The sequence below is a fragment of the Leptodactylus fuscus genome, chromosome 8, assembly GCF_031893055.1.
Source record: "Leptodactylus fuscus isolate aLepFus1 chromosome 8, aLepFus1.hap2, whole genome shotgun sequence".
Taxonomy (NCBI): Eukaryota; Metazoa; Chordata; class Amphibia; order Anura; family Leptodactylidae; genus Leptodactylus; species Leptodactylus fuscus.
This window is the reverse complement of record NC_134272.1, coordinates 51,360,484-51,386,784: the sequence shown is the minus strand read 5'-3', so window position 1 is coordinate 51,386,784 and position 26,301 is coordinate 51,360,484. Positions and strand designations below refer to the sequence as shown.

At 39.3% G+C, this 26,301-nt stretch overlaps 1 protein-coding gene across 2 annotated transcripts in view; it reads right to left on the bottom strand.

Annotated features, from left to right (window-relative positions):
* Positions 1-26,301, bottom strand: part of SNX29 (sorting nexin 29) — a 412,861-nt gene that overhangs the window by 223,410 nt on the left and 163,150 nt on the right. For both annotated transcript variants that reach the window (XM_075285780.1, XM_075285781.1), the window contains exon 15: positions 24,032-24,135. In XM_075285780.1, the coding sequence (XP_075141881.1) occupies positions 24,032-24,135 (104 nt within the window). The remainder of the gene's footprint in view (positions 1-24,031; positions 24,136-26,301) is intronic.

Genomic DNA, 26,301 nt, shown 5'->3' with positions numbered 1-26,301 from the left:
CAGATCATTTGAGAGCGAGCTGTCCATGCTCGGCGACCATCAAACTTAACTGAACTTGAATTGTTTTGTAAAGAGGAATGGTCCAAAATCCCTTCATCCAGGATCCAGGAACTGATTAAAAGCTACAGGAAGCGACTAGAGGCAAAAGGAGGATCTACTAAATATTAATGTCACTTTTCTGTTGAGGTGCCCATACTTTTGCACTGGTCAAATTTTGGTTTAATGCATATTGCACATTTTCTGTTAGTACAATAAACCTCATTTCAATCCTGAAATATTACTGTGTCCATCAGTTATTAGATATATCAAACTGAAATGGCTGTTGCAAACACCAAAATATTTAGAACTAAAAATGATTAAAGATTAATGGGGGTGCCCAAACTTTTTCATAGGACTGTATATATATATATATATATATATATATATATATATATATATATATATATATATAGTCAGGGTCTGGGGTTGCTAGGTGGGGTGGCATAGACACAAAAGTCCGGTTTCTTTAGTATAAAACAAAGGTAGAGTCTATTTTCACTCAAAAAGTTACCTGCCCGGCTAGGCTCTAACTAAACATAGAATAGGTTACCTCACCTAGGATAACAGAAATCCAAAAGCCACTAGAATCATTCAGGACACAGCTCCAAAAATATGACCTCTCTGTTGGCTCTCCAGCCAAGCTCTGCCCAAAGTCTGCTGTTGGAGCTAAGTTCTCAAGCCACCTTTATGAGCAGACTCTCTGCAGCTGAGTTGCTGCGGAAACATGCCCAAAGTGTGTACTGGAGGGAGGTGGAATGACAGGTCCACTACCTACCTGCCATTCCTAAAAATCCAGCCCAATATTGAGCATTTACCAAAATGCTCAGCAGACGAAAGTTGTCTGCTGAGAACAAACATTCCTTCTGGAGTTTACTCCTCTCACCCACCTGAGTAGTCTGGGTGAGATGTACACCCCCTCCATTACCTGACCTGCCATCGGCTTACAATATATATATATATATATATATATATATATATATATATATATATATATATATATATATATATAGCCCATTGCACTTCAATTAATTTTACAGAATGAGATCTGAACTCTGGTTGTTTGCTATAGCTCTAAACTACTTTAGATACATGATACATAATAAGGCAATTATATATACGTGTAATGATACAGGAGAATCTCAGTACATATCTCTGGTCAAGAATGTCCTTTTACCTCTAAGAACAATAACCATTCCATTATAGACTTTGCTTTATGTTTTGGATCATTGTCTTGTTAGAAGATAAATCTGCGTTCTAGTCTCAGGTCTTTTGCAGACTCCAACAGGTTTTCTTCCAGAATGGTCCTGTATTTGGCTTCATCCATCTTCCCATCAATTTTAACCATCTTCCCTGTCCCTGCTGAAGAAAAGCAGGCCCAAACCATGATGCTGCCACCACCATGTTTTTTTTTTTTTAATGTAGATTGTGAGCCCCATATAGGGATCACAATGTACTTTTTTTTGTCTTATCAGTATCTCTTTGTAAAATGAGAGGAAATCCACGTAAACACGGGGAGAACATACAAACTCCTTGCAGATGGTGCTCCTGGCGGGATTCAAACCCAGGACTCCAGTGTTGCAAGGCTGCAGTGCTAACCACTGAGCCACCGTGTTGCCCCTACCACCACCATGTTTTACAGTGGGGATGGTGTGTTCAGGGTGATGAGCTGTGTTGCTTTTACGCCAAACATGTCTTTTTGCATTGTGGCCAAAAAGTTGGATTTTGGTTTCATCTGACCAGAGCACCTTCTTCCACATGTTTGGTGTCTCCCAGGTGCCTTGTGGCAAACTTTAAATGAGACTTCTTATGGATATCTTTGAGAAATGGCTTTCTTCTTGCCAATCTTCCATAAAGGCCAGATTTGTGCAGTGTACGACTGATTGTTGTCCTATGGACAGACTCTCCCACCTCAGCTGTAAATCTCTGCAGTCCATCCAGACTGATCATGGGCCTCTTGGCTGCATCTCTAATCAGTCTTCTCCTTGTTTGAAATGAAAGTTTAGAGGGACGGCCAGGTCTTGGTAGATTTGCAGTACAGTGCTCCTTGAGATGTTTAAAGCTAGGGAAATCTTTTCGTATCCAAATCCAGCTTTAAACTTCTCCACAACAGTATCTCGGACCTGCCTGGTGTGTTCCTTGGCCTTCATGATTCTCTCTGCGCTTTAAACAGAACCCTGAAACTATCACAGAGCAGGTGAATTTATATGGAGACTTGACTACACACAGGTGGAGTCTATTTATCATCATCGGTCATTTAGGACAACACTGGATCATTTAGAGATCCTCACTGAACTTCTGGACTGAGTTTGCTGCACTGAAAGTAAAAGGGGCAGAATAATATTGCATGCACCACTTTTCAGTTTTTTGTTAAAAACATTTTTAAATCTTCAATAAATGTATATCCACTTCACAATTGTGTCCCACTTGTTGATTATTCCCTAAAAAATTAAAATGTTATACTTTTATGTTTGAAGCCTGAAATGTGACAAAAGGTTGAAAAGTTCAACTTTCGCTGTAGATTGAATCTGATCTATTTTGCCCTACAAAACAGTCATGTATTCAGTTGAAAGGGCCTTTTTGAGAATATACTTTTCACCACCAATAATTGGGAATTGACATCTGGTGTTCCAGAGAGCACAACATCCCATTCATTGCTAACCAGGCACAGTGCCATATATTTCATTGTGGCCATGAAAATATTGCCGTTCAGTTCCATTTACTTGAAGGGGACCAAGCTAGAGTAGTGTTAGGTCTGTACAGATTTCCAATTACTGACTGCATAGCTAGATCTTGAGAAAAGTGCAAAAATGAAACCATACGTATAGTGGAAAATTCCATAAATTGTCATTAGAAAATAAATACATTAATACATTAACAAAATTGTAAATAATAGAAACATCAAGTGTTACAAATGTTAGCAATATGTGAGTCTGTATTTGGTGCAGGAAATTTGATAAAAAGTTGTTATTGACTATAAGCAAAAAATTAAGACTTCTTCCATCTTTGGTAGAAGATTGGTACTTCAGGGAACTGGGATTAGCGGTAGTGGTCTAAAGCAAAGAAAAGCTAGAAGAGTGGAATGAGATAAGATTGAGTAAAGAACTATGGGAATGGTCTGGCACACTAGATAGGTGGGGAAGGAGAGGACTTTGGAGATAAGTGATCTGGGCGAGCGGCCAGACAAATAGGAGATATAGAGAAACAGCATTCTGGAAGAAAGGAAATCTAGGAAAGGATAAGTTTGCTGCCTTCCCTGGTTTCCGGATTGCCAATCTGGTACATTTTTAATTCTGTTAGAAAAGCAAAAGGCAAATAAGTCTGCTTGCATCTTGTGTTAGATGTTTAGATACTGTATAAAGGTATGCCCCCCCCCCCCAAAAAAAAAAAAAAAAAAAAAAAAAAATTCCCATATATTCCACTAAGAAATTAGTCTCTTACCTGCATTCATTCATAATCTCTCTCTCTCTCTCTCTCTCTCTCTCTCTCAGGGAGACAGAAACTCATATCACAGACACTAAAGAAGAAGGTGATACTTACAGTCCAATGAAAAAGTTTGGGCACCCCTATTAATCTTAATCATTTTTAGTTCTAAATATTTTTAGTTCTAAATATTCTTGAGAATAACGTTCAAGAATCAGTGACGAAGTTGAAGTTACGCCAGGGATGGATATTACAGCAAGACAATGATCCAAAACACCGCTCCAAATCGACTCAGGCATTCATGCAGAGGAACAATTACAATGTTCTGGAATGGCCATCCCAGTCCCCAGACCTGAATATCATTGAACATGTGTGGGATGATTTGAAGCGGGCTGTCCATGCTCGGCGACCATCAAACTTAACTGAACTTGAATTGTTTTGTAAAGAGGAATGGTCCAGAATACCTTCATCCAGGATCCAGGAACTGATTAAAAGCTACAGGAAGCGACTAGAGGCTGTTATCTTTGCAAAAGGAGGATCTACTAAATATTAATGTCATGTTTCTGTTGAGGTGCCCATACTTTTGCACCGGTCAAATTTTGGTTTAATACATATTGCACATTTTCTGTTAGTACAATAAACCTCATTTCAATCCTGAAATATTACTGTGTCCATCAGTTATTAGATATATCAAACTGAAATGGCTGTTGCAAACACCAAAATATTTAGAACTAAAAATTATTAAGATTAATAGGGGGGCCCAAACTTTTTCATAGGACTGTAAGCCTCCTTCACTTATACTTATGGATTTTGGATTATTTAGGAATACGTAAATGGGATATTAAAGTATATAAATAACAACACTGTCGTCCCAGCAGACAGAAATGGTAGTAACTCTAGCATTTCATGTATTGAAGCACTGATGCATCATAGGAAAGCAAAGCACAAGTGTAGAAAAAAAAAGAAGGATGGAGACCAACAACTAAGTAACTACAGAATATATAAAAAAAAGTCCAAAGTGTGAAAGACAGGGCGCAATGATGAAATGTTATATTTCTAATGGAGATATAAAGCCTCAACTACATCAACCTAATTTCTCAAAATGAGAAACTGTGCAACTATTTACAGAAGTAACATACTCTGCAAAAGTCAACAAAAAAAAAATATATTTCGCTATGGGAATCCTACCAAACTAGGTCACTGTAGAAATTTCATTACATTACTAGTAGAGGACTCTGCCTATTCTCTCGGGTGAAATAAAGCAGAATCCGGCACAGATTACTTTTGGGATGTCTGCCAAATTTACATGGGATAAAAAGTGCATAGTGTAGAGGAAAGACGAGGAAATGTCTGAACAATGACAATATATTTAAGATATTACTAATGTATGGCTTACGATATACATGGGAAAGCCCACATTAAAAAAGAAATAGGGATTATATAATGCTTGGCTCTTTTTTCTATTATTATTGAAATGTAGGCGCAGCATTTTTTTTAACCCATCTACCACCAGTGGCTGGAAAAAAACATAAAAAAACTGTATACTTATGAAACAATGTAACGAGTCATTTGCCATCCACATAGAACATACAGTCATCTTCTCAATCGATTATGTCAATACATAAAAGGAGAAAAAGAAAATCTTTATTTCCTAGCAAATGCCAAGGCATTATTATGAGCCTAAGCCAACCAGTCACGCATTGCTTTCAATTGCACTCTAGACCCTCTGGCAACTTCCAGCCCCAATTATAGTACACTGTGCTTCTACTATATGGAGATTTACAAGTATTATGAAGGGAATCAAAAGGATTTTAACATTTGCTTAGAAACAGGGGTAAAGCAAAATGTCAATTTAGCTTTGTAGCCATCAATGTACAAGTAACCAATATAATTACTTAGTATAATATCGCCAATAATTGTTCTCCAATAGATAAAGTGGCCTCATATGGTTAGCAGTCTCCCTTTAGTACCAGACATAGAATGAAAATACAGTATCTCAACATCCTGGTCTACGGATAGAGCTATATTACATAAAAGAATTGTGATGTATATTGTGCGAAAAATGACAACTAAGCAGAGTCGATGTTTCCATTGTAGTGTGGCTACAGAGAATTAAAGCTGAACACTGATAGGTCACCGCGGGCACTATTGAGACTTTATTCTCTAAAATAGCTTTGATACATAAGGCGCTATGCTCCGTGATAAAACATTGTGTTTGTTGACTCTGGCACAGATGGCAGGTGAAACCCTCTGTCCTGTAGATCAATAGGTAGCAGATGTTAAACAGGCACCTGCAAAATTAATAAAATTGTTGGACGCCAGACAAAAAGGATAGAGAATTCTGCTACAAGTTAAAGGTGAATTGTATGAACAATTCATATTTTACTACAACGTTGTACAGCAACGTCCGGGTTTTTTTTTTTGTTTTTTTTTACTAAACGCGCAACTTTAAGCATATCAACCCTGATGTGATTTCTTACCTGGAATTAGATACCAGAACTATGTTGGGGGTCAAAAAAAAGTTCTCTCTGATTCTGGTTTCCAAATAAAATAATGACTTTTCATTCTATTATACAATTATTGGATTTGTATAATAAATTACATGTATAAATTTGTTGCACAATTTATAATATGAATTAAGTCAGGGTTTTTTTTCATGAATAAGAGGAATTTTACTGCTGCTGTCTGACTATGACTGTCATCCATTTATGAAGAAATCAGAGTTGAGCTGAGAAAAAAAGGAATCAAAACTTTGGCCTGACAACTCCATGGACTTGTTAGATACAGCAGCCACATAGTCAATGGGGGACCTAGATCTGAAATCCTCACTCTCAAATATAAATGAATATGGAATTGAGTGTATGCTGTGAATTTTTAAGTCTGCAGCATGCCCAGTCCTAGACGTTTTCACGACCTGTTACAGATTAATTTGCAAATGATTAAATATTACCCACATAAAAATCCATGTCATTGTGAATACAGTCTAATGTTGTCTTCTTTTAACCCCCTCTCCTGTTACAGAGGACAAAAGACACTAAGTAAATCTTTGAAAATATAAAATCATCTTACTATTGATCTTGACACTGCTGGGGAACTGAACTGTACAAAACGCACTAGTCACCCCCTGTGGCCATGTATTAGTCATTTGTTCCATGTATAACCTTGTCCTAACACTGTTAAAGGGCAGTGGAATCGATGCAGGTATTGTGGCACAAGAGCATGCATTTCATCCAAGTATTACATGAACAGCCCTTGAATTCAATGAGAACTGTGTAATGCTTATTTTTACCTGTGGAGGCACTGCTGGGAAAGTGAACACTTGCTTCTAATTTTGTCAGCAAAGTACAGCTGCATATTGGAGGGTAAGCAGTGAAACACAAACACAAAAAAAAACAAAAAGAAAAAACAAAAAACCCTGAGAAATGGAGAAACCATTTAAAAGAAGGGACACTCAATATTTTGAGAAATAGGCTCAGAGCTGCACTAACCTAATGCCAAAGTGGAAGGAGCTGCATAACTGGGCTTGAATAGAAAGAAAGCTGTTTCTGGCTCCATCCACAGAAAAAGCCCAGAGGCAATCAAATCCTTACCGTGCCCATGTGTGGTATACCCACCAGTGAGGTACTAACAGCCTATTCTGTACATACTGATGGCCTAGCCTGTTGGGGTTAGAAAACCCCTTTAAACTCTGTTTACAATTTGATGGCAAAGGGAAGAGGCCATTTACAAAGTATTCTCATTACAATAGTAAGTGCAGCACTGGAAAGGCCCACAATAGCTATATTGTGTCTTGATAAACCTAAATAAACTTGAATATATTAAGGCAATAAGAAGTGAAAAAATTATAGTATGAAATTGTTATGTGTATGACCACCCTACTGGTAGGTGAATGTGTATAAATGGCTTGAGACCTTATTTTGCTGTCCTTGCTTTACTGATATATCTGCTCAATAAGACAACTTTCTTATGTGAATAATTCTTACACATGCTTCAATTTTTGCTATTCATTGTGTTTAACAAAATGTGCAAATATCTGTACACCCGTACTCAAGTGAATGGTAAGAAGGTCTCAAAGAGACACTTTATATGTTAAACTACTCTTAAATGAACATTTCACTTGGCTGCCCTTAAAATACCCTCTTCTTCAGTTCATATTAGGTGCAAGAAAGTGTTATTCTGAATCATTTAATGAGCTAAATATAGCCCCCTCCACAAATAAGAACTGGCAGCATTAAATCATAATTAGGCAATTTCCTGCAAATTAAGAAGCCAAATTGATTCTCAAATTATCACCAGAGCAGTTTGCCCCAGATGCTATTTTCTAGCTTTCTTTTATTAAAAATTCATAAAGTAATCAAACATTCTGCAAGATAAGAGGAGCGCAGTAATACGCATACATTTATCCTGTTTGTTCTACTACATCACGACAAGATGAAGATGTACATGTGTCAGCTTCAAAAATATTGGAAGTCTTGAAATATTTTTGAATAATAACTGTTTGAACCTTTTCCAATCATCACCCCGTGAAACCACAAACCGGAGTACATTACAGAACGGTTTAATATAATGTAAATGGAAACACCTTTATGTCTATGTTCTTAAAAACTAACAGATTCACATCAACTCACCCACAACTGAAAAATTCTGTAGAGGTCTGTCAGAACATATTAAAAATTCATTGCTAAAAAATCCCCACCACAAAAATACAAAAGCCTCACAAGGATCACATGTATTGTGGTGTGCGCCTTTCTAATCTTGGATACACTGACAGATGACAAGCTGCAAAAACCAGAACCCGGCCTTTGCTGAAATATTTCTACTAAGCACAGGGGGAAGCCCATGACCCTGATATTCCTTACAAAGCATAGGAACCCTTCCAGGACTGTTGTAACGGAATAAACAAGTTATACAGAGAACTCTTGATCTAACCTTATCGCCTCTTGGGGGCAGTAACAGGTTTTTTTTTGCCTTTTTTAAAAGGTAGGAACAAGGCTTTATTTTTTGTTTAACTAGATTAATAGGGGAAAAAGTTTGTTGTATCCACATCGTCTCCTTATCCCTGGTTGAACTTGACGGACTTCTGTCTTTTTCCAACTGTACCAACAAAGCAACAAAGTAATACATAACAAAAATCAGCAGAACTGTACAGCAAGTGACTGAAATCCTGGACTGAGGAGTCGATAGGCCAAACCACCGATTCATGTTCTGATGCCTTTGTAAATGGCTGACCTTTCGTTCACATCTGCATTCAGTATTCCGTTCAGGGAGTTTGAATGCCCCCCCCCCCTTTCCCGAACGCAACTGCAAGCACTGTGCAGTAAAGCACATGGACCCCATAGATTGTAATGGGGCTGTGTGCTTGCCATGCGTTGCCCACACAAATCATGAAGACAGGAAAGTAGATTGTGAAGTACTTTCACTGGCACACGGCTTGCATTTGCGTTCGGTATTCCTTTCGGGGGGTGGGGTGGGTCCTCATGCGGACTCCCCCAGACGGAATCCAAACACAGATGTGAACAAGGCTTGACAGTCATGGTCAGTCAGAAGCAGTAAAGATAATCTAATTCATTACAACACAAGTGATTGATTCATTTGAAGGTAAAATGCAAAAACTATGGCTAGTCCCTTCTCCAAGATAATATTTATACATGTAGCTTAGGCTAACTATAGTGTACATTGCTGTATCTGTTTTGCTCCATCTGTCAGACACAGTGTCCCATCTCCTCAGTGTTTACAGCTCATTCCCTAGGATACAGACCTGCTATCTGGTCAGGCAGGACTCTGCCACATAAAATATACCACTATTCTAAATGGCACTAGGTAGGAACCCCATTATTAATGTTGCAAGGAGCTTCAAGTTACACTCCTGATGGATAACCCCTTGTAATGTACATCTGGATAGGATCTAGCTCAATACCTGAGGCAGCTCTCAGAGAGTCACATCTGCCTCCTAAGTTGCTGGTTTGGAATCACTGTTGCATTGACTTGTAACTGGCTTTAAAACTTAACTTTTATCAGTAATAATGTCCTGTATACAAGAAGGACCTTCCACATGTTAAAAGATTTTTGCACATGAGTTTATGACATTATTAACTCTGTTACAAATCATAGCACATCAAAGAACCCCAGGTAAACCCGAACTTCATAAGATTACAGATATCCCCCACTCCTCAGACTCCCAAAGACTGATTATTTATTTATATATTTATTTATTTATTTATTTATTTTAGCTGTAAAACAGACCATTACCTTCACAAGGAAAACCACCACCCTTGAGGCAGCTATACTGGTATAGTATCAATGAAAAACTTACTTCCATATTAACACAATAGATTTCTCAGGGTTTGGTCCATGTGCCTAGAATACAGTCATCCCTCTATTTTGCACCAATGCTGCAGTCTACACTCACCGGCCACTTTATTAGGTACACCATACTAGTAACGGGTTGGACCCCCTTTTGCCTTCAGAACTGCCTCAATTCTTCGTGGCATAGATTCAACAAGGTGCTGGAAGCATTCCTCAGAGATTTTGGTCCATATTGACATGATGGCATCACACAGTTGCCGCAGATTTGTCGGCTGCACATCCATGATGCGAATCTCCCGTTCCACCACATCCCAAAGATGCTCTATTGGATTGAGATCTGGTGACTGTGGAGGCCATTGGAGTACAGTGAACTCATTGTCATGTTCAAGAAACCAGTCTGAGATGATTCCAGCTTTATGACATGGCGCATTATCCTGCTGAAAGTAGCCATCAGATGTTGGGTACATTGTGGTCATAAAGGGATGGACATGGTCAGCAACAATACTCAGGTAGGCTTTGGCGTTGCAACGATGCTCAATTGGTACCAAGGGGCCCAAAGAGTGCCAAGAAAATATTCCCCACACCATGACACCACCACCACCAGCCTGAACCGTTGATACAAGGCAGGATGGATCCATGCTTTCATGTTGTTGACGTCAAATTCTGACCCTACCATCCGAATGTCGCAGCAGAAATCGAGACTCATCAGACCAGGCAACGTTTTTCCAATCTTCAATTGTCCAATTTCGATGAGCTTGTGCAAATTGTAGCCTCAGTTTCCTGTTCTTAGCTGAAAGGAGTGGCACCCGGTGTGGTCTTCTGCTGCTGTAGCCCATCTGCCTCAAAGTTCGACGTACTGTGCGTTCAGAGATGCTCTTCTGGCTACCTTGGTTGTAACGGGTGGCTATTTGAGTCACTGTTGCCTTTCTATCAGCTCGAACCAGTCTGGCCATTCTCCTCTGACCTCTGGCATCAACAACGCATTTCCGCCCACAGAACTGCCGCTCACTGGATGTTTTTTCTTTTTCGGACCATTCTCTGTAAACCCTAGAGATGGTTGTGCGTGAAAATCCCAGTAGATCAGCAGTTTCTGAAATACTCAGACCAGCCCTTCTGGCACCAACAACCATGCCACGTTCAAAGGCACTCAAATCACCTTTCTTCCCCATACTGATGCTCGGTTTGAACTGCAGGAGATTGTCTTGACCATGTCTAAATGCCTAAATAAACTGAGTTGCCGCCATGTGATTGGCTGATTAGAAATTAAGTGTTAACGAGCAGTTGGACAGGTGTACCTAATAAAGTGGCCGGTGAGTGTATATAATGCATTGCTCTGACGGTGAACCATGGAGAGAACACCCCCCCCCCCCCCCCATTCGTTTTTCCCTTTCTTTTTTTCTTCGTTTACTTTATTTTTCCCTATTCTTTACTATCTTTTTAGTGGTTTTGTCCAGTTAGAGATCATAATCATCTGTGCAGAAGGACATATGTAAAAATCTTAGTTATAAAAAAATGTATTCGTAATAAGAAAAAGAAGTATATAAGATGCAAAAAGTAAAGGGGTCTGTCATAGTAAAATGTACAACATAATCAGTAAATAGTGATGCAGCAGGGGTAAATAAAATAGGTAACACTAGGTTCACACCTGCGTTCGGGTCTCCGTTCTGTGGTTTCCGTCTTCTGCATGCAAGAAGATGGAAACCACAGACCGGGTCCGGCCGTGAGCGGCGGTGAGCGTTTTATGCTCTCCGCTACGAAACCGTTTTTTTTAAACCGGACACAGAGTACTATATGTCCGACTCTGTGTCCGGATTTTAAAAAACGGTTTTGCGGCAGAGAGCATAAAACGCTCACCGCTGCTCACGGCCAGACAGCTTTCTCACCCATTCAAATGAATGGGTGAGAAAGAGTCCTGCAGGTTTCCATCTCCTGCCTCTGTTTTGTGCAGGAAACGGAAACTTGCAGAATGTAGACCAGGCGCAGATGTGAACAAGCCCTAAGGGACCTCATGCTGAGTGTGGGTGCAGGAAACGGTTTATTATTTGTTACCTTTGGAGTGATGGATTTTATGACATATTTTTATCAATAATTATTAGTGTTATCTTTTATCTGTTTACGTTTTATTTTTTATTTTTTTATTTTTTTATTTTTTATTTTTTTTTATGTAGATTGCGAGCCCCACATAGAGCTCACAATGTACATTTTTCCCTATCATTATGTCTTTTTTGGAATATGGGATGGAAATCCATGCAAACACGGGGAGAACATACAAACTCCTTGCAGATGGTTTTATGCCCTTGGCGGGATTTGAACACCAGGACTCCAGCGCTGCAAGGCTGCAGTGCTAACCACTGAGCCACCATGTGGCCCCTGTTTACGTTTTATTTGTCCAATGGATGAACCTCTCATTTTTGCGACAAAATGTTTTGGAAGATTATTGTAGACTTACCATTTATAGGGTGCATGCTCTGTTTTCACTATTAAGGTTAACAGGCTAGGTACAAGGACAATGTAAGGTAGCGTGTGCATTTTTTTTCTCATTTATTATGACTTGATCAGCCATCTTCCTCAAGAGTGGCCTGCTGGGGGAGTAGCATACCAGCCAGGGACAGCAATAGACTTATAACAGGCTGGTTAGAAGGGCCAGCTCTGTCCTGGGCAGCCCCCTGGACCCCGTACAGGTGGTGGGTGACAGAAGTATACTGTCCATGGTGATCTCCTTGCTAGAGAACAACTCCTATCCCATGTATAATACTGTGATAGCACTGGGCAGTACTGTCAGTGACCGACTGCTTCACCCCAAGTGTGAGAAGAGGCGCTATCGGAGACCCTTCCTCCCAACCGTGGTCAGGTTGTATAATACACATCAGGCTAATTGAAGATCACTCCATACAGAGAGCTAAATGATCCTGAAGTCTTCTTTTCTTTTTACTTGCTATGACTCCTAGTATATTTTCTATCTGCTATGAGCTTGTATATGTTCTTTATTGTAATACTAGCTGGTACCCGCGACTTCGTCTGCGGTGATTGTAGAAATGGGTATATACAGGCGTGGGTAAGGTTTTCGTAGTGTGTATAAGTTTCTCTGCTCCCAGAGTCATATGAGGTCTTAATTTTTCCTGGGACAAATTTTTCTTCATGATGCCGCCATTATTTATTCTATATAATGTACTGGGAAGCAGGGGAAAAATTCAGAATGGGGTGAATTTGAAGTAAAAATGCAGTTCTGCGACTTTCTTACGGGCTTTGGTTTTACGGCGTTCACTGTGCAACCAAAATGACATATCCCCTGTATTCTGTGTTTCATTACGATGCTGGGGATACCAAATTTATATGGTTTTATTTACATTTTGACCCCTTAAAAAAAGGCAAAACTGTGTTAAAAAATTATTATTTTTTTTTTTTTGTAAAGTCGCCATATTCCGACAACCGTAACTTTTTTATACGTGCGTGTACAGGGATGTATAGGGCGTCTTTTTTTGCGGGACCGGGTGTACTTTGTAGTTCTACCATTTTCGGGAAATGTTATTGCTTTGATCACTTTTTATTAAAATTTTTATCAGAATCAAAACAGTGAAAAAACGGCGGTTTGGCACTTTTGACCATTTTTCCCGCTACGGCGTTTACCGAACAGGACAAATATTTGTATAGCTTTGTAGAGCGGGCGATTTCGGACGCGGGGATACCTAATATGTATGTGTTTCACAGTTTTTAACTACTTTTATAGGTGTTCTAGGGAAAGAGGGGTGATTTGAATTTTTAATCCTTTTTATTTGTTTTTGTTTTTTTTTTACTTTTTTTTAAACTTTTTTTTTTTTGCATTTCTTAGACCTCCTAGGGGTATTGACATGGGTGGGCGGTGTTGCGGATTGTCAGAGCGGTGGGGGTCGGCAAACATGGCTGCTCCAGAGCGTTAAAGAGAGCCTCCTGGAGTATCGTTAAGGTGAGGGGCAAAGTGTTAAAGTATATGTATATGTGATTGTGTGGGGTTAGGGGTGAGGCTGTAGAGGGCAATATGAATTTTGTGGCTTGCTATGGTCCAAAGTGTGTGAGATTGCAGAGATGGTGATGTGAGTTTGGGTTTTGTGGGGGTCCTGCCACAAACGTATGTGCGCTATTGTGACGAAAAGTAGCCTATTGCGCAATCGGGTGTATTAACTATGTTTGTGGAAACTTTCAGCCAAATCAGTCGAGCGGGTTTTGCGTGATTGAGGAACAAACATCCAAACATCCAAACACACAAACATCCAAACTCACAAACTTTCACATTTATAATATTAATAGGATATTACTGTATTATCCATGCTGCTGTAACACACTGAATTTCCCCATGGTGGGACTATTAAAGGATTCTCTTATCTTATCTTGATTATCCAGGCTGCATCTCATGTAGAATATTGCGTGATTTTTGGTATAGTAGACCCTTTTTTTCTGTCTACTTGTATCTTTGTCTTACGGATCATTAATAAAAGATATGTTTTAATGCTGGTTATAGTCAGAGATTACAAATGACACATCTTTCAGACATACTTCAACATTACTACCGCAGTGATACAACACTGTTGAATTGCATAATAAAAAAATATATATTTCTCTCTTTCGCAAAGAGGAAGGCCATATAAGGGTGAAAGAAAAAAAATTCTTCTGAGCTTTCAATGACCCAAACAGCCCTTTGACTGTATAGCTGTAACACTGTCACTATGGAAATGCAAAAACAGATAACATTTTATTTGTATTTTCTTTCACCATTCTATGTCCTTTGCTGTCAAATTAGAAGACAAAAAAAAAACCAAAACTGTCAAATAGATGAAATCAAAATTAGTGGCTCAATCCCTGTTGGCCAGAATGCTTCACTTGCCATTATGTCATTATCAGCAGAGGAATATCAAAGAGTCCTCAGCATTAGGCTGCAAAAAATATCTTTAATTTTAACCCCGGGGCATTTATGCGCACAAGAAAGTGATATGAATTCGACGACTTTCTACTTTAGTAGCGACTCGGGTCATAAAGATTTCTGAGACAGTATTTAGAATTCATCATTTTCCCTTTGCATGCTGAATTATTTAGGACTGCATATTTTAACTGCTCTGTCTTATTATGCTTGAGAAAATAAACCTTTAAAGCAGATTTATATTTCTTTTGCAGAGTAGTCAGAAAGTTCTAAAACCAAAGTTTGCAAATATTTCTTCTATGTGTTGCAATAGCTTTTCTTCTCCATGCTGCATACTTAAACTGTAACCCTGCACCCCCCCAGCATAGTGTCAGGTGGAGTTTGGAGAACATTTTGGTGATATACTTTATTAACCTATCTAACTTTCTTTTCATTAGAAAACAGGCTATAACATTTACCTTAGGAACCCTCTAACTGAGCTGAACCAAGGAAGGTCTGTACACAGTGGTATTGCCAATATGCAGTATGAGAACCTCAGTTTTCTTGTGATACCGGAACCAATTTTCTAGTTGGTATAAATCTAGAGATACAGCCATTTGAAGTGACTACCCCCCCCCCAACACCACCACCTTGGGTAAAAGCTTTAGCTCTACATGCTGCGTTGAGTACAGTTGTACAGACAGAGTCTCCCTGGCAATGCTTAGTTAGAGAATTGCTAATAGGAACTTTACAGCGTGTTTTCTATTAAAAGGAAGTTTGATGGGTTAATAAAGTATATTAACAAATAGCAAATGTATATACAATAGCAAGAAAATTAAATTAAAAAAGTTATACTTTGGGGATAGCTAAATGAAAGCCACATAGATGTGAAGTTCTATGGTTAATAAGCTGTGTATAAAAGTATTATTTCCAGGCTTGTAACACACAGACTCAGGTCCGTGACATTACAGAAAGATCATCATGACAGGTCAATTACAATTTTGACATAACATTAGCAGCTATGCCTAGTGCAGCTTGAATGGAGCGGAGTGGCAGTGCCAGCTGATGTGTCCAAATAAACATTGAATGGGCCCCGATGCTCACAGGAATGCTATATCCCACTTGTTTTGCTGATCAGAACCTTGTCTGAACCTTGGAGCTATATACCAATTACAAATAAATGACCCATCCTAAGGATAGGTCATCAAAGTGTACAGCTTATAGCAGATGAACTACAGCAAAAACAGTCAAAAATGACATTTTTTTCCCACGGCTTCCAACTGTGATTCCCGATTGGATGGCACTGGCTGAAAAACTAGCAAGAATTGATAGGCACTATATTGAAAACCCAGAGCCTAAGACACTTTTCACTGCAGATTTGTTTCAGTGCCGTGTGAAAGACATTTCTCTCAGTTCCATCCATTACATTGCGACTGTACTTTACAGCTGGTTGGGCCCCAGTGATTTTGTAGTAACTAACCATGCCAGTGCTTCCCCGATCCTCTACAAGTCTATTATTGTCCAAGAGTAGATAGTCATGGTCTGTCCTGTCCATTGTACTACAAATGATTATGTTGTTAGTTCGGAGGCTTCTTCCACTTCAGTTTTAGCTCTCTGGCTACTCTGTTTGATGCAACGGTTTAACCAAACCAGTGACCACGGACACAACACAGACACTTCTGGAAAGTTCTATACATTATGGAGGGGAGTTACAATGATGAATATTATACTAGACAACTCGCTTGTTGTGGGCTTCCCCAGGCAAGACAAAATGGATCCTTTGTACGTCAGCTTATTATCGGCTACTTGTTTGACTGTCTTACTTATTATTTTTTATCAAAATAAATTAGTGGTGTCTTGTAGGGCTGGGCTATTATAACCTACATCAAAATCATGATTTATTTTTTTATTTTTTTAATGCAAATTGTGAGCCCCATATAGGGATCACAATGTACAATTTTCATTTAAGTATGTCTTTGTAGAATGGGAGGAAATCCAAGCAAACATGGGGCGAACATACAAACTCCTTGCAGTTGTTGTTCCTGGCGGGATTTGAACCCAGGACTCCAGCGCTGCAAGGCTGCAGTACTAACCACTGAGCCACTGTGTTGCCCCAAAATCACGTTTAATTGACCATTTTACCACGATTACGATTAATGAATGATTTTAGGACACACCCTTTTTACATGCCCCACCTCCTATTTTTAAGCCACACCATGCCAATGACTTTTAGATTCAGTTATTCATGTAGTAATAATCTTCAATGGATAATGTAGAGTGAGTGACATATCCTTTAGCCAAACATGGATGCTAAATAATTGAAGGAATTGATGTAGGCAAGTTCACAACAATTAATTCACAAAGCCATCGGCTTTTAGGTCATATACTATGAACATAGGCCAGGTGTTGAATCCATAGACATCTAAAATTGATGATCTATCCCAAGTACAGGCCATCAATATCTACTCTTGCACAACCCCTATAAGCACTGATTTGCTGCTCTTGGATAAAAAGCTGCTGATGCTGAAAATTAGTATATTGTACGATGTACTAAACTTACAGCATCAAATATAGTTTCTTTCTGTTAACATTTACCTCCAGTTATAAAACCACTCTTCATAAATGAACAGTAAAGGTGAGTATAAGAAATTTTGCTTCTTTTATCTAAACTCAGACTGTTTATTTCCATAACATTTGTACCAGTCTTTAGTTTCACACATAGAAGTCTATGGAGAGGGAAGAACAAAGAGGAGTGTGCTGCCGGCAGATTTATTACCTCATTCTGTGCAATGGTAGTTTTATCACTTTACATTTTACAGTATCAGTCTGATATAAAATTATAAGCATGACTTTCATCATCCACCTCAACTTTATAAAATGCTGTCCAAAGCTAACCATTGATCTTAAACCCTATCTAGAATGAAATGGTACAAGAAGCAAAATGGACGAGCACCATGATACTATAAGAACATTAACAACCATTATAAGTAGATAAAATCAGACCAACAAAACATTAGAGCGGAGACTTTCTAACAGAAATCCAATTAGTAAAATGTATTTTATTCTTTTGCAAGTTCAATTATGTTAAATTCTCTACAACCTTTGAAAATTTCATCTTAAAATTTCTGTTACTTTTAACTCAAACATGAGGAATAGGGCATTGTACCTGGAGTTAAAGGAAAAGATTTCATCTAAGCATATTATTTGATCAAGGATAAGTTTTCAGAAGCTGAAGAGCAGGCATTTTTGTAAGAGTGCTTTAGTATAGACTGTAAATGTAAAAAAAGTTGTTAATCCCTTAAAACAGTTATTTAACATGCAAAACAAATGTAATCCAGCACTGACTCTACGAAAGTCCTCCTGATCTCTGGTGAAATGCAACACCATGCAAACTGCAACCAATTAATGGCCTTGGTGGTCATCGGAGGCCTAGCTTAAGCTAATGCTTAGCTTGAGCCCCACCCCCACCTCCACATGCAACCTCTCCTCTCGGCCTACAGCCATGTCACATCTGTATATATTAGCGGCATGTATATATACACTTCTGTATTTGAGCCCACACCGCATATCCGTGCACACAAGCTTCTTATCATTCCCATTCCCTGTCAGGGCCCCCAACATAGTATTCATTCATCCTTTTGTGCCACAATGCCACAAATTTACAGAATCCATCCTTAGCCATATGCTGCTGACCAACCTCTATTTTTTGTCATTATAGGGCTGCATTTCTCCTATGTAAGGCTGTGCATCATAATTCTTCTCAATCAAGTGCACCAGAGGGCTAGGATCATAAATTTACCCTGTTCAGGCTACAAGCATACAAATGAAATTGGAAAGGAGATCAAAATGTGATCCCACGGCTTCTGGGTCTATTTGCAGCTGTAACCACTGCAACCCCTATAGTTAAGCCAGTGATGGTCATATACTATATTACTGGCATCAAAAGCAATATTATTTCTTCAAGCTGCACTGCTATAAGAACTGCAATATTTCCTGTTTTGACTACTGACACATGAAGTGTCGTTGAAACTTCACGTGGCTTGCCCACTACTGTCCTCCATATGACTGCCACTCACCGCACTTCCTATCCATACTGCATGGCATCCTGATCACCATTACTGCCTTCCTGCTGAGACCTATCGTGCTACCTTTAGCACACATGAAGATTCAAGGCCTCTCAAAGAGACAGTGCAAGTTCCTTCTGTTCAACCAACGATTTCCACCTTAGCCATTGCTTAACTACTCTAAGCACTAGTATAGTGCAATGGTCTTCTGCTGTTTCAGTCCTCTGTGACTGACCTAGCATATTAACTGACTGTGTCCACTTTTCCTCTGTCTACCCTAAGATTGTGCTTGTCTACTGTATTGCCAGATTACCACTTGCCTCAACTCCAGTCTCTCTATCATTGTGAGCTTACATTGATTGTCGGACAGCAAGAACTCGGTACCCTATATGACTGTCATCTAACTTTACTTCTGACTTCAGCCCTGAGTGAAATCCAGCAAGGTGAATACCTGTGCAAGTATGCCTGGTTATCTAGAGTGCTCTTCCCTTTTTGGTTTATCACCCATTTCATAACATAGGCTGAACCATATCATGATGAAGTCTGATTTACACCACTTGCATGACCTTTCACCTGCTCCAAACAGGGACTGGTTTTTATACTTCCAATTCCAATAGAGCCAACCTGTACTGCTCTGGTATGTCCTGTTAGATAGGCTGCTCTTCCCTTTTTGATTTATCACCTTCCTCATGTCCTAGGCTGAGAGATGGCATGAAGCAATCTGTACTAGACACTTCTACAACCTTTCACTTGCTCCAGATAGACACTAGGTTTCATACTTTTAACTGGTTCAGGAGTGTTATGTCTGGAGACTGCTGCCATTATAGGTCAATTTGCAGTGTGCAAGGTCTTATATACTGTACATGCCCTGACAATTATTCTGCGGGCAAAAGGAGAACTTGCTCTAGCACCACCTTTTGGAAGACAGATTCCCTGTAGATCAGTGCCTGGTTTTCCTGAAACCTAGTGGCATGATGTGTGAATAAATATCATATCTGCATATTTGAATACTTTTCTATATTATACTTTCATATATTTGCATGTTATATACCCATGATATGACCTTGCACACCTCAAGTTGGCCTGAAAAGGGAATAGGCTCCTTCAGAAAACAAAATACACTTTCTATACTACTTGTATGACCTCTCATTCAGCCAGCAAGTACCCCGTCCCACATTGATGAGAAACAATAACTCAGAAACAACTATCTGAGGATGGGTCTCTCCACTTTTCAAAGGAGATATTCTGGCTTGGCTTTATTCCCCCAAACATGATAATAGGTTCCTGGAAAACCAAGCATTGATCTATAGGGAGCTACCTTCCAAAAAGGTGGAGTTTGAACAAGTTCCTTTTTTCACCAGGGAGGACATTTTTGCATATTCTTATACTTCCAAATCCAAAATTTTATCTCTGACCTCCTCCTCTACATTCACCACTCCGAACACCATTTCATCAATGATTGCCCCCTTACAATATAGTTTCTTAGGCTTATGCAAGGTTGAGAGACTCAGGGCTCGTTCACATCTGCGCCCGGTCTCCGTTGTGCAGGTTTCCGTTTCCTGCACAAAACAGAGGCAGGAGACGGAAACCTGCAGGACTCTTTCATTCCCATTCATTTGAATGGTTTTGAAAGATGTCCAGCCGTGAGCGGCGGTGAGCGTTTTATGCCCTCGCCACAAAACCGTTTTTTAAAATCGGACACAGAGTTGGACATGCAGTACTCTGTGTCCGATTTAAAAAAAAAAAAAGGTTTCGCGGCGGAGAGCATAAAAACGCTCACCGCCACTCACGGCCGGACCCGGTCTGACAGCTTTCAGTCTTCTGCATGCAGAAGACAGAAAGCTGAGAACGGAGATCGAACGCTAGTGTGAACATAGCGTCAGGGGGATGAGTAAGCCCCACTATACACACCAATTCTCTTTATATTCTCTCTGCTACTAAAATAAAATTAATAGTTTATTCAAAAATCATACAGAGTTATATGCTGAATTCATGTTCTGTGTATCCACAATACAACGCCCATGATAAAACAGAACATAGCCCTGAGCACGAGCCATAGAGTAACCAGTGTATAGAAACTGTTCAGTTTGCCAATTATTAAAATAACAAGGACATCACAATCAATACCATAAAAGATGTTGACCTTTTATCACAGATTACCACCCCTGTGTCATAAGCTATAATCCGCTACTTCATGTACATCTAACAGACAATAAATTCCATTAACCAGCACTGTACCATCTGGATTCATTGCAGAAAAGTTGATTTACTTTGTAGCCTGTTATTACTTTTCACAACAACTGACAACAAATTTGTTTCAAACATTTCAACAAAATTAAATGCGTCAGCGGTTGCGACTCTAGGCAAACTTCTTTATGAGTATTTCTTCATTGCAAAACACCTGAACCAACACCTAACTGAAGGAATTAAAGTAATGGCTTGTGAAAGAAACAAAGGATAATAAGCAAAAAAATGATAAAAGCAACGTATCGCTGGTGAAAAAAAAAACAAAACAACAAGCAAAACACATATTTCAAAGCAATAGAAACATTCGGCAACAATCACAACTTAATAAAGCTCTTAGATCATTTCTTGGTATCATGTAAGAAAATAAAAATAAAGTGTATAAAGCGAAAATAACAATATTATATTTTCTATATTATTGATATTACTTTTTTTTTTACAAGATGAATTTCCAGAAAATCCACGTTAAGGTTTTTGATCCTCAATAGACGAGTTTCAGATGTTGTCTGCCTGCACCCAATGATTTTATCTACAAATCTGAAACAGGTTTATGCACCATATTAATGCCTTCATTGGGTATCTGTTACCTGATGTAGGTGTCAGAAACGCACAGAAACGTGGTTCCTGGTATCACTGGTCTGTGCTTCTTTGTGGTGGATACTTTGGCATGAATTTTCTGGATAATTGTTATTTTGTGGAATTTTTCCTTCTGGGACTGAAGTGTGAAGTACCGTATTTTTCGGACTATAAGACGCACTTTTTTCCCCCCAAATTTGGGGGGAAAAGAAGGGTGCGTTTTATAGTCCGAATGTGGCGCCTGGCACCCGCCGTAATAGAGAGGCAGATGCCGGCAAGGGATAGACGCCGGGGCCTGAGACATCGCTACGCTCCTCTGCCCTGCATGAAGCCAGCAGCGGGAGGAGTGATGCTATTCCGCTCCTCCGTCCCCCCGCCGCTGGCTTCATGCAGGGCAGAGGAGTGTAGCGATGTCTCAGGCCCCGGCACCTGTGCCGGCGTCTATCCCTCGCCCGGCATCCGCCTCTCTAGTACAGCGGATGCCGGGTCAGTATCGGTGGCCCCTTCTCCCCCGGGGCCGGTCCCCACCAGCCCCGTACCTGTGAAGTTGCAGGCCGGCTCCTGAGCGGCGATATCGCAGAAGCCGACCTGTTCGGGTGACAGCTGGGAGCCTAATGAGGCTCCCGGGCCTGTCACTGCTATATTAGTATTACGGCTGGGTCTATGACCAGCCATAATACTAATAGACAGAATGTCCCATAGACAGCAATACAGTTGTATTGCCGTCTATGGGACTTGCAATCAAGTGACCGCAGGTTCAAGCCCCCGGGGGGGAATAAAATAGTAAAAAAAAAAAAAAAAAAAAAGCTTTAAAAATATATAATAAAAATATGAAATAAATAAAAGTTCTAAATCACCTCCTGTCCCTAGAATATATATATATATATATATATATATATATATATATATATATATATATATATATATATATATATATGTAGAAAATCATATCATAAACCACCGTTTTTTTTTTTCAATACAAGGTGATCTAAGCAATAGATATTCCCCAAAATGGTATAACTAAAAAGTACTTCTGGCCCCGCAAAAAAAAACACTCTATGCGTCCCCGTACAGCTGAAGGGTCACCTATCAATGTGGCCTTGCAGCTGTTGCAAAACTACAACTCCCATATATTAAATATTTTACCATTTTTTGCTTCAAAATTTTTTTTCCCTATTTTCCTCCTCTAAAACCTAGGTGCGTCTTATAGTCCGAAAAATACAGTATATCTCCAGCCAGTGTAGCAGACCCTACTCTGTCTGACTGCATTTTCATGACTGAAAGTTCCCTTGAAGAGCCAGAAGGGTGCTGGAAATTTTAAAGCACCTGTCACAATAAAAGGAGTCTGTCGCCAGAACCCACCATTTAAATCCATCCCTGCAGAAATATAGGGTGGGGTCACCTGAATCAAATGGTTTTCCTCTTATAAATCGGTGCCTCTCTTGCTGATGTATTGCAGTTTTTGTCAATAAGCAAATTAGCTGTTTGGAGCAACAAGGGCATTGCCGTTACCTTTCTGGGGCAATAGAAACCATTGTTGCTCCAAATAGCTATTTTGCATATTGGCAAAAACTGCAATACATCAGCAATATCTAGGCAACAGAGGCACCATTTTATAACGGGAAAACGGTTTTAAACACTGCCTTATTAGGTGACCCTAACCTACACATCTACCTATCTATCTACCTACCTATCTATCCATCTGCAGCGCTGGGTTCTCATGACAGACTTCCCTATTTTTGATATCAACGAGGCATGGACAAGACAGAAAATAATTGTTATACAATCTTTGCTATAATTACCATGATAATGTATACACAGCAGTTCTAGGATGAATTAATTTATATTCAATACTCTCCATATTGTGGAATATTAATTTGGCAGAGCTACATACACTCTATGAAAATAGATGCAGATAATAAAACCTTTAAAATATATTTACTTTAAAATCAAATCACAAATTTTAAATAATTTGGTTTGACCTGGACAGAATGAATTATAAATTATATGATGCCATTAAAGGGGTTTGCCAGCCTTGATGTGAAAAGCAATGAAGGGAAGGTGTTAATAATAACTAGGTCTTAGGCCCTGACGAGTCAGATGCCACTACCCAGTCTTTGGCACCCTTCTTATGTTCTAGAGTTCCAACAATGACTCCTCTTGCCCCCAAGTAGTTGCTGCAGTCAATTTCTGGTGTAAGTCTGGCAGGGACATGCAGGTTGTCAGGTACGTCCTCACTGCAAAGGAACTGAAATCTCTGCAGCAATTATGTACCTGAGTACCTGCATGTGACTGCTAAGGCCAATGACTTACATGAGAGGCAAGACATGTCATTGCTATTACGCCACAAGAGAAGATCACGTCGGGGACTGGGGAACCATGGCTGTGATGGTGGGGCGCCAAGGACAGGTGCAGCACGGCTTCTTTTCCTATTTAAACCCCTTCCCTAAATTTAATTCATTTTCACATCTGGACCAGAAAACTCCTTTTAGTGAAACTTGCTTCATTTTACCTCTATGAGCTTGCGTTCATATGAACTAGCTAATTCATCATGATCCACCGCTGGCTTTACTTCAGGAAGTATTTCTCCATCAAGATTTCGAAGGTTTGGGAATGCTACAAACAAGGGAGATACAACCATTAGTATGACACCATGAGCACAAAATAGGATAAAAATTTGCTGTACCAAAAAAAAAAAAACAACAATCCACATGGAGCCTTTATTAGGAATTCCTGCAAAAGTTACTGGTATAACAATGATACATACAATAAGTTACAAATACAGAAACAGTAGTTCTAGCTTACTCAGATCAGAACAGACTAGTCTTTTATATTGACTCATTTTAATACAGGCTTTTAAGTTAATAGCCAATATATCTATTCAGCTTGTAGCAATGAAATTCCATCACTATTCATTCTGCAAGATTAAAATAGAAAGGGAATGTGTGATCAAAAAACTGTGATAAAAGTGTTTTTGAATGATTTTTGAAGATTCATCCATGTTATTATCTACCGTATATTAATAAAGAAAAAAATCATGGAATTTCTGTAATTTTCATTCTATTCCCCTCCTGTTATGTAGAGATCACTTGTCGTCACTCATTTTATCATCAAAGGCAGGATTATACTAATAGGTGACACCTCTAAAGAAGAGCTCAGAAAGACCTCCTGATGGTCAATGTGGCTGCTGTAAAGCACATCTTTGTATGCGGTTAAAATCAGTTCAGGTAAGACGATTGTCCCCATAAAATAAAATACCATATATACTCGAGTAGAAGCCGAATTTTTCAGCCCAGTTTTTGTGCTGAAAAAGCTCTCCTCGGCTTATACTCGAGTCAGCTACAAAAAAAAAAAAAAAATTATTCTTTCTTTTTTTTTTTTTTTTTTTTTTTTGGGGGGGGGGGGGGGTGTCTATGACCAGCCACAATATCAATGTATAGAATCTCCCATAAAATAGTGCAAAAAAAAAAAAAAATTTAAAATAAAAGTTCTAAATCACTCCTTTCCCTGAATACATACAAAAGTAGAAAATTACTGTGAAACACATACACATTAGGTATCCCTGTGTCTGAAAGTGCCTGGTCTACTGAATATAGGGTCTCTGCAGTGCTCCTGTTCCGTCAGGAAGGGGTTAATAGGAGCACTGCAGATACCCTATAGTCAGCCAGGCTGAATTCCAAGTGGGGGAAGTAAAAACAGTCCTCAAGCTCAGGGAAGGGGCAGACAGACAACCAAAACACCCCTTCCCTTTCCCAGAACCCAGCATCTACTGCAGTTAAAAACTCAGACCATTTTAATTTTTAAAATTTTCCAGTAGCTGCTGCATTTCCCCCCTCGGCTTATACTCGAGTCAATAAGTTTTCTCAGTTTTTTTGTGGTAAAATTAGGGGCCTCGGCTTATATTCGGGTCAGCTTATACTTGAGTATATACGGTACCTATAATCTGAAAATAAAAATGAATTTAAAAAAAGGAATATGTCTAGGTATATACATATCGGTAAATAAATTCTAGTAGAAAGGTTTCCTAGACATAAAACACTGGTTGCCTATCCTTTGGTCAGTAGGGTTCCTCTACTCAGGAATCTTGCTGGTCCTTAACCACTAGGTGCCGAATTACAGCACCCTGGATGAACCACTGTGCCATGATGGAGTCGGTGAGTTGTCCCAGGGGTTGATCTCCACCAAGTAAACAATAATAGTTTAATCATGATCCTGGAAAAAACAACTATAAATAGAGAGGAAGTAGATCTCTGATAAAGTAGAGTTATCAAAAACACTCTCCCCATATGCCCTATACATGCCTACTCAAATACAACTTTGTTCTTGCGATGGTGTAGATTATTCGCTAAACGCCATATTTCCTGCTCATGCCTCTCATCATTACTTACAGATATCATTCAAGCATGGCAGAGAATTCCAGGGAAAAACATTCCTACACAACTGCGGACCTCACAGGGTAGCGGAGCCGCACTCTTGTAGATGGCTTGAGGCTACGTTATATTTTTTCTCTACAGTTGTTTCAATTAATGTGCTGCTTAAGGGTAAGAAACTCCTGGAATTTTGCCTGTCATCAATTAAAATACCCACTGTAAGACACATTCACGACGTGGATGAAAATATGATAATACTATAATATCTCTTTGGGACTCAATGCTGGAGCCGGAAAAGAAGAAGTGAATATTTATATGTTCATCTGTCTTACAAACTGGCAGTTTCCTTGACGTTTAATGGCACACATAATTTACGTTCCTTCCGAATGATCCTCTACGCTGGAATGATACA